Source organism: Populus euphratica, unplaced genomic scaffold, assembly GCF_000495115.2.
Source record: "Populus euphratica unplaced genomic scaffold, PopEup_1.0 scaffold185.1, whole genome shotgun sequence".
Lineage (NCBI taxonomy): Eukaryota > Viridiplantae > Streptophyta > Magnoliopsida > Malpighiales > Salicaceae > Populus > Populus euphratica.
Genome location: NW_011499982.1, coordinates 308,204 through 317,976, shown reverse-complemented (window position 1 = coordinate 317,976; position 9,773 = coordinate 308,204). Strand labels below are relative to the sequence as shown.

At 33.2% G+C, this 9,773-nt stretch overlaps 1 protein-coding gene across 1 annotated transcript; it reads left to right on the top strand.

Moving 5' to 3' along the window:
- Window positions 1–495: 495 nt before the first annotated feature.
- On the top strand, window positions 496–2,995 carry GPAT1 (glycerol-3-phosphate acyltransferase 1). Its single transcript, XM_011046491.1, has 2 exons — window positions 496–1,400; window positions 1,971–2,995. Exons 1-2 carry the CDS (start codon window positions 669–671, stop codon window positions 2,853–2,855), a joined length of 1,617 nt encoding a protein of 538 aa, XP_011044793.1. The 5' UTR covers window positions 496–668; the 3' UTR covers window positions 2,856–2,995.
- The last annotated feature ends 6,778 nt before the right edge of the window (window positions 2,996–9,773 follow it).

Below are 9,773 nucleotides of genomic sequence, written 5' to 3'. Positions count from 1 at the left end.
GAGATTGGTCCGTCAGCATTAAAATAGATTGAAAATCGAAACCCAATCCCTATCTCCTGGCCGTTGACAAACTTAAGGACCGCTAAGGGACTCCCTCGAAAAGTACACCTTTTCAATGCTAGGTGTAAATCGGTGAGAGAGAGAGACCGAATTTTCAACAAAAATCCAGAATTTACAAAGGCGTTCACCAAAAAGCCAACCCGAAAAAAAAAAAGGAAAAAAAAAACGCCAACCTGCTACTATTTGCTAGCCACAGAAGCAAATATTACCTGGTAGACGCATACCGAGAGCGCTTTCAGAGAAAATTAATAGAATTTATAAATAAAAAAGGGACTGAAGAGGAGACCAAGAGGGGGAAGAAAGCCCTTATGAAGATAGAAGTAATTACTATTGCAATTAATGCCAGCGCTGTGGCTAACCAAAACAAAAAGGCTGTGGTCAACCTCTCACTTACACATTTCCCTTTAATGACTCCCAACTATAAATACTCTCTGCATTCCTTCCTCTTCTTCACAAGCCTCTTTCCCTTATTTACTGAGCCTCCCTTTCAATCTCTAGCATCTCTCTGTAGCTACAGCACCCAGCTGCCTTTTCTCAGGTAGTTAACACAATAACATAGTACCCTAAAAAACCATATTATACCATTTACATTAAAGAAAACCACTATCATGGTCTTCCAAATGGTGCTTCTCAAGCTTGCAGACTGGATCCTGTACCAGCTCCTGGCTAACTCATGTTACAGGGCTGCTAGGAAGATGAGGAGTTACGGGTTCTTTTTGAAAAACCAATCTCTAAAATCATCACAGCAACAAGCTCCTTCGTTCTCTAATGTGTTCAAGTGTGGTTTGGAAAACAGGGGCTCTGATATTTTGGTGTGTGACATTCATGGGGGCTTATTAAGAACAGAATCTTTGTTTCCTTATTTCATGCTAGTTGCTTTCGAAGGAGGTAGCATACTTAGAGCATTTTTGTTGCTGTTATCATGTCCTATTTTGTGGGTTTTAGACTATGAGCTTAAGTTGAGGGCCATGATATTTATCACCTTTTGTGGGCTTAGGTTGAAGGATATGGAGAATGTTAGTAGAGCTGTTTTACCTAAGTTTTATCTTGAGAATCTTCATCTCAAGGCTTTTGAGGTGTTAGCTTCAACTGGGTCCAGGTTTGCTTTTACGAGTGTCCCTAGAGTCATGGTCGAAGGATTTCTCAAGGAATATTTGCTGTTTGACAATGTGACAGGGACTGAATTGCACACTATTGGGCACTACTTTACCGGTTTGGTGTCTGATTCTGGTTTAGTTTTGAAACACAGAGCCCTAAAGGATTACTTCGGAGACAAGAAGCCTGACATAGGCCTTGGAAGTTCAAGCCTCCATGACCACCTTTTCATATCGCTTTGCAAGGTATTCACAATATTTCCCCTATAAGTCATCTCATAAAGAAATATCTTATGAACATTATAAGAACATGAAATCCTTTTCGGGGATTTTATAATGATTTTTTTTCCTAGAACGTGTTTATATTTTTGGTAGTCCTTGACCTAACTATTTAATATGGGTCCCTACCTTTTAAGAAATCGGATGGTTGCCATACTTCATTTTAGACAATCTTGAGCTTAATTACATAGTTTAAGGCGCTTTCTTTAAGAATTCATATTGTTACTATACTTAAAATGTTTTCCATGCCACTGTAAGAATGGCATTTCAAGACAAATGTCTTGGAATTTCTCCAAAAACATTAGATAGCCACAAGCATCTTAAATAAACATTGCAAGTATATCTATATTTATTGATAACAAAGTAGACACACGCACTTCAATTTCCTGCCTTTGGGTATGTTTCCTTTCTCAGCACATTTTAACGTGTCGATTTCTATTTGTAGGAGAAGACCCAATACTACCATATAGATTTCAGTCACAAATTTATGGTCCTTTATTGATGTTTGTTTATGATTTTGTTGTGTGGATGTGATAGGAAGCTTACGTGGTGAGCAGGGAAGATGGCAAGAGCGGTACAAGTTCGGTAATGCCAAGGGACAAGTACCCTAAACCTCTTGTATTTCATGACGGAAGGCTAGCTTTCTTGCCCACTCCGTTGGCTACTCTTTCAATGTTTATGTGGCTCCCAATAGGAGTATTTCTCGCCTTCTTTAGACTCTTTGTAGGCATTCACCTTCCTTATAAATTAGCATTATGTTTGGGCATTTGGAGTGGTGTGGACCTAAGAGTCAAAGGGTGCAGCCCTTCAAGGTCAGGTCACAGAAAAGGGATACTCTATGTTTGCACCCATCGAACACTATTGGACCCGGTTTTTCTCAGCACATCTTTAGGTCAGCCACTGACTGCTGTCACGTACAGCTTGAGCAGGATGTCAGAATTAATTGCCCCTATTAAAACGGTGAGGTTGACAAGGGAGAGAAAACAAGATGGTAGGACAATGCAAAGATTGCTAAGTGAAGGTGACTTAGTGGTATGCCCTGAAGGAACCACATGTAGAGAGCCATATTTGTTGAGGTTTAGTTCTCTGTTTGCCGAGCTAGCTAATGAGATAGTCCCTGTGGCCATGAACACTCGTGTAAGCATGTTCTATGGAACAACTGCAAGTGGGCTAAAATGCTTGGATCCCATTTTCTTTTTGATGAACCCTAGACCCAGCTACCACATTCAGATTCTTGAGAAGTTGCCTAGAGAGCTCACATGTGCTGGGGGGAGATCAAGTTGTGAAGTTGCAAACTACATACAAAGAAAATTGGCTGATACTTTAGGATTTGAGTGCACTACTCTTACAAGGAAGGACAAGTACATGATGCTCGCAGGAAATGAAGGAATTGTCCAGGATAATAGAGAGAAATCCCAGTAAATTGGCAAATAATCATGTATCTAATTAGACTTTCCAATTTCTTTTTAATTACTAAAACCTTCTTCCAGGGCATGGATATTTTTGTTGTGTTACTGTTAAGTTGATTATTTTTGCTTATGCAGAACAATATATATAAAAAAATGCTGTCTTGAACATGTGAAGATATGATATGAAGTCATTTCTCTACTGATTAATGAACATCCAGCATTATTAGTAGACATCAACATAAATGCAGTTTTAGATGCATGCAAATGCAGTAGTGATATTCCAGCCCATCTACAAATCTGACCCAAATTTTGGCGTTTTGTCGAACTATAGAGGCCTAGCAGAGAATAAAAAAGCAGACAGGGGCGCACACAGTTCAAAAAAAATGTTAAAGGAGTGTGTTCCAGAAACGAGTAGTAATGTTGCACATAATGGCCCTCTGAAAATAAAAATATTGACACTCCACCCCTCATGATCAGCCAACTTCTTCAATCCATGTCTTTTATCTCTGTATATAATTTTTCTTCCAAGGACTGAAACATTTACTGTTCCAAGTGGGGCGTGTTATATTCAGCGATACGCATATGTGTAAGTTAAATTAACCCTAGATGGTCGATCAAGTAGGGTAGTCCATCAAGCTTTTTATTTTAAATTTGCAATTTGTAATGAAAGAAGATATTTACTGTACTCCTATAGTAATTGCAGACTTATGAAGTATGGCAGAGACAGGAGGCAACGGTGGTTTTATCTTCGGAGCACATGCATGCGAGTTAATGATCCTTTCCCATACTATAGTGTAATGCTTGATGGGCTTGTAAGTGAGGTTGTTAAATTTTTGTTTTTTAATATGATGTGAAATAATATAAATTTGGATTGTAAATTCAAATTATAAAATTATAAAATTATGAATTATTAAGTAATTTTTTTAATTAATTATATATTTAAATTATAAAGTAATTTTTTAAATTAATTATATATTAATAATTCTAGCTAAGAAATTAAATTACATTTAAATATGATAAAACGAGTTAACAATATTATAATCAATGAGTGATCTAAATAAAATGAGAAAGATAAATAATTTGAATTAATAAATTAATTACATGAAAAAATAAAAGTTTCAAAACAAGATTTCTCAATACAAGAGAATCGATAAAAGGTAAAAAGCACACATAAACTTAGTGACAACCTAGTTAATTGAATTTGAAAAGGAATATCATATCTAAGAAACTTGGGTCTCGCAAAAGCACACATAAACTTAGTGACAACCTAATTATTCTCATCCTAATAAGTCCTTATAAACTTCTTTTGGGTTGCAAGCTAATGAGTTTAAATTACTAATTAATTAACATAAATTCAATAACGAAATAAATCCCTAAACAATGTTTAATATGTTAGAAAAAATTCAAATTAAAAATAATTAATTAAAATTAATTAAATAAATAAAATAAAATAATAATAAAAATTCTTCATGTTAAAATTCCTCTATGTAGCTCAAATCTTCAATTTTTATATATTCTTGACAGATTTGAGTCTTGATTTTAAATATGTCATTCTCTTCTAATTTCAAACATATCATTCTCTCTTGATTTCAATTATGATGTTATCTCTCATTTGGATGAATTATCGGACCTCCAATATATAGTTGAAAAATTTCAGATATGTAGTTTCTATCCTAATTTTAATCGAAACAAAATTCTATTGGTAGCTCTAGATATGTCTTAAATAGTACACGAATGTCTTGTTTGATATATCTGACAATATTAGTTTACTAACTTTGACCCTTTGAAATATTATGTTTCCAAACTCCATTTGACCTAAAAATTTACTACAATATATTTTCATATTTAATATTTTCATGTAAAATTTTAGCTTTATCTAATATACAGTTTGAAAGATATGTTCAATTTCGCAAAACTAGTAAAATCGTAAAATCAAATTAAGTTTATCGAGTTTACTGATTTTATCAATTTTGCACAAGTTAAGTTAGATTTTATTGGTTTTGAGTTTCTAGTCCGATTTAGCATATTAGATACATGTGTTGACTCATAAAGTCATAAAATTTTAATAATTAATTCATGATTTTAACAACAATGCTTGCAAGCCATTTAGATTCGAATCCTCAACACTTGTAATGGATGATGGGGTACTAAATGCAAGTGATATATCTGCATGCATGAAGAAATAGTGTTGATGTTGTTGGATCCATATTATAATTATTATAAATAAAGTAAATGGTGTTGAAGGTTTTTACTATTTATTTTTTAATTGTTCCTCAAGATATAAATTATTATAAATTGAAGTAGTGTAATAATATAATTGTTTTTGTTAAAGAAACTTGCTAAACATATAATTGAGAGTGAGATTATCTTTTTCATAGGACATGTTTTACACTAAAAGAATAATTGAGGATAGTATGCCCGTTCGGGTTTTTTAGAGTTTGACATTAGGGAATGATATGGTTGCCAGACACCTAATACTGAAATTGGACATGGCTACCAGACACCAAATATTAGGATAAGACATATTTGCTAGACCCTAAATGTGTAGGTCTGGCAAAGCAATCACACCTCAACGCCTTGGTGCCAGACCCAAGTTAATTGAATTTGAAAAGGAATGTCATATCTAAGAAACTTGGGTCTCGCAAAAGCGCCAGACGCAAATTAACAATCATTAGTATTAATAATTAGCAATATTAATTATTGTGATTACTATTATTATTATTATTAAATTTGAAAAAATAATATTACTATTGAATAAAAACTATAAATTTGATTTGAAGGGATTAAAAACTATAAGAACTTAAGTCAGTAAAATTTAATATTATTATTAATATTAAAATTTTTATGATTTATATTGTAAATATTATTGTTAATAATTTTTTTAAAAATATTATTACTATTGAAAAACAACCATAGATTTAATTTGAAGAGTAAAATTATTATTGATGCTGCTGTTATTGGTATTGTTATTCTTTTCATTATTGTGAATATTATTTATATAATTATTAATAATTTTTTTAAAATATTATTACCATTAAAAAAAATAGTAATAAAGCCAAACCTGAGTTTGACATAACCACACCTCAGGAACTAGGGTCTAGCATGACTAGGTCCAAATAACTTCGATCTGGTAAGGAATACAAGTTCAAATAACATGAGTTTGACATGGCTATAAATACTCTTATTATTATTAATACATTTAAAATAAAAATAATATTGACCCAACTCCAACCAAACTTAAGTCAGTAAAATTTAATATTATTATTAATATTAAAATTTTTATGATTTATATTGTAAATATTATTGTTAATAATTTTTTTAAAAATATTATTACTATTGAAAAACAACCATAGATTTAATTTGAAGAGTAAAATTATTATTGATGCTGCTGTTATTGGTATTGTTATTCTTTTCATTATTGTGAATATTATTTATATAATTATTAATAATTTTTTTTTAAAATATTATTACCATTAAAAAAATAGTAATAAGGCCAAACCTGAGTTTGACATAACCACACCTCAGGAACTAGGGTCTAGCATGACTAGGTCCAAATAACTTCGGTTTGGTAAGGAATACAAGTCCAAGTAACATGAGTTTGACATGGCTATAAGATACTCTTATTATTATTAATACATTTTAAAAAAAATAATATTGACCCAACTCCAACCAATATACTACTATACAAGATTAATTTGTGAGTGGATCAATTGTGCTTTAGGGTCACTCCTCCAGCATGCGTTTATCTTTTTTAAAATATGCAATTTATATTTTATAGTTTATTTTGGTAAACATTTCAAATCATGTTTTTTTAATTTTTTTTTTGTGTTTAAAATTATAACCTAGTAGAAATTATCTTTTTGAATATAGATAGAATCGAGTTTAAGTGATTTTGTATAATCTGGTAGGTTTCTTCTGTTTGAAAAAAAAAGAAGAAAAACCCACCAACCCACATGTGACAAGTGAACGCATAAAATTTAAAATGATCTAGGAAACTCCAATCTACAACGGGAACGCATTTTGAGAACAATAATGGCTAATTTCTTAAAACTCTAGTACACCATCTTCCATAAAATCTTAATGTTAAACATGAAAATATCCTATTAGTGATTATTTTTACTACCTATAAAAGTTAGCTCTTTTTTGCTCGCAAAAATTTGCATGGTGAGTAAAACAAGTCTCATAAAATTTATTATTCGTACATATTTTGAATTAGCAACTCAATCCTGATTTAGTCCTTAAATTTGGTTGGCACATAGAATTTAGAAAGGTTTCTTACATGCACTTCCTTTTCCATTTTAGATAGAGTTTCTTTCCCCCTCATGAAAAAAAATAAAAATGGTTGCTTAGTTTTCTTTCGGTGTAGATTTAGATTTGGGTCCATTAGCCCTTTCAAACTTCACTGAAAAGTTAGGAAGCCTATTCATTTTGGGGACACAATGAATCGACCATGGCCCAACCTGCCCCAGTCCACAAATTACACATCTGTGTGTTCTTTTTCCTCATTATTCACCCTTCGTTTTACTAACATACATATCTTTGAAAAATCATTTTTGTATCCTATAAATTATTAACAGACCACATGAGCTTACAAACCAGCAAGAGAACATGATTTGTGGGAATAAATGGAGTGATAAGGCAAGCTCAACCTATCGGAGGAATAAGGATTGTTATTCCCACAAATCTGTCTATGGGGAGATGTTGGGGGATGAAGAAGTTTCAGGAGCAACGAATTCCGTTCAAGATTGTTTTTCAACAAGATAAGGAAACTGCAATGAGAAATGCTGGATTTAAACTTATATCAGATCCTTATAAACTAGCACTTTAGACAGGATATGATGTTTGCCATCATAGCTAAGATCTTTCCAGATACACTTCATTTGATACCATGTTTATCTATTATCTATGACTTTAGACAAGATATGATGTTTATATATTAGATTGTAAGTCATGCGGTTAACTTTATAAGTTATAATAATAATAATAATAATAATAATAATAATAATAATAATAATAAACAGTATTCTACCTAACTTCCTCTGCTTCTATTTTTCTTTCTTAGTTCCTGTCTTTCTTCCATTATTGTACCAGAAAAACAGTCGATCATGTCGAGAAATTTAATTATGAGTCTGATCACCTGTGAACATTATGCTAATGACCTTCAAAATTTCCCTCTAGCTTGACCATTAGTGGCTGCGTGGATGATAATTGATCGGACAGTGTTGAAAAATATTAAAAACAATGGTTAGTGATTTATTTTATTGCCATCAAAATGGAAAAAAAGAAGAAAGAAAGAAAGAGAATAACGAATAACAGAAGATATTGACACACAAGCTTCATGTAATAATTATTTGCATAAAACCAATCAAATAACTAATCCTTATCCTCGCATCGTGCCCCACTGTCTTCAGATTGGAAATCATGCCATGTGGACAGGTCACGCCGGTTCCCCGAAGTTTTGATCACCAGCTTGACAAACCCTGTGACTTGCTCTTGTACAAATCACATAGATTCTGTTCCGATATCCCTAGCACATCCTCCACAGTCCGACCGATCCACTGATGATCATCTCTCAGAGCTTTATTTAACCGTTGGATGAATCCCTTTTCATGTCTCTTCACATTATTTCAAAAATTATGCCACAACCATAGGATCTTTATCTCCTGAGCAAAATTTACCAACTTGATCATCCAGTGACTCCTGGCCACCAAGATTTCTCGCAGGGCCAAAACCAGCCAACCCATTAATGTACTCCACCATGCCATCAAGGAGCCATCGCGGAGTTCTAGACTCGGAGTCCCCATATCCATGCACGAGCCATACCTTCTAAAACAACTGATGTAATTGCATAATCAAGGTTTTTAGGATGGCCCATTAATACTGATGGACTTATGTTGATGACAAACTCATTGTTGGTGTTGGTGTCCACCGTGACCAAGTTTGGTAGGTTGTTGCGCCAGCCTTAGAGCGACATGGTGGATCACTTGCTTCTTGGTGTCGTTGATATTCGGATAAAGAAGGTTTTCAACGAAGAGGCTAGTGTTTAGGATTTTACGGGTGGCTTTGTCCTTGGAAATGTACGAGAGGGTGAAGCGTTTGCCTCCTGCAGAGTCTTTGGCATCGTTGACTAATGTAATACCGAAGCCTTTTGATGCTTCATAGTTTGCCCAGATGGAGATAATTCCAATGGAAGTAATCAAAAGAAGCCGAAGAATGATGCTAGAATTTGAAGACCAAAGCTTGATGTAGTCAGCACCCGTTTCATCAAAGTAGTAGAAGGAGGTGGTGGTGGAGGAGGAGAAGGAGGAGGAGGAGGCAGTGGCAATAACTCTGGGGATCGGGATGGGTTGGAAGTGGGAAGGGTCTTCCATGAAAGTACGCGAACAAAAATTAGAAGCCGTGATACACGATGGAGACGTAATAATTATTAGCACAATGAAAGGCCACCAAATGCTAAGGGCCCACTTTACTGGCCGAAGCTCTAGCATGCGATCTTCATCCTTTTAGCTTAGAAGTTTGAATGTGCTGGTGGGATAACAAAATCATTTAATTTGGATTCCAACGGCGATTAATCTTGAATTTTTTTTTTTATTAACTAGCATGTTGTGAAAAGAAATTGATAAACTAATTACTCTTAAAAATAATTAAAAAAATAACATGATTGAAGTTCCTAGAGGTGTTCCTGGATATAATAGGGTATATGTTAGTTGTAATCAACTCAACTTTTCATATTTTATAAAATATAAACCTAGTTTATTTTTTATTTTTTAACTGGAACACGTTGCATATATTAGATTGAACTAATTTTTATTTTATTGAAATTCATATATATTCATAAGTTGAATATATTAATTTTTTTTTATTTTTCAACATCTTAAAAAGATACTGAATAAGACCTCTAATATATATATGAAAAAGCATAGAAGTACCA

Bases quoted from the DNA above. Each gene is read 5' to 3' on its own strand.
- GPAT1 (XM_011046491.1), top strand. From the start codon at position 669: ATGGTCTTCCAAATGGTGCTTCTCAAGCTTGCAGACTGGATCCTGTAC. The intron at 1,401-1,970 runs GTATTCACAATA...TGGATGTGATAG, and splicing joins TTTTCATATCGCTTTGCAAG to GAAGCTTACGTGGTGAGCAG.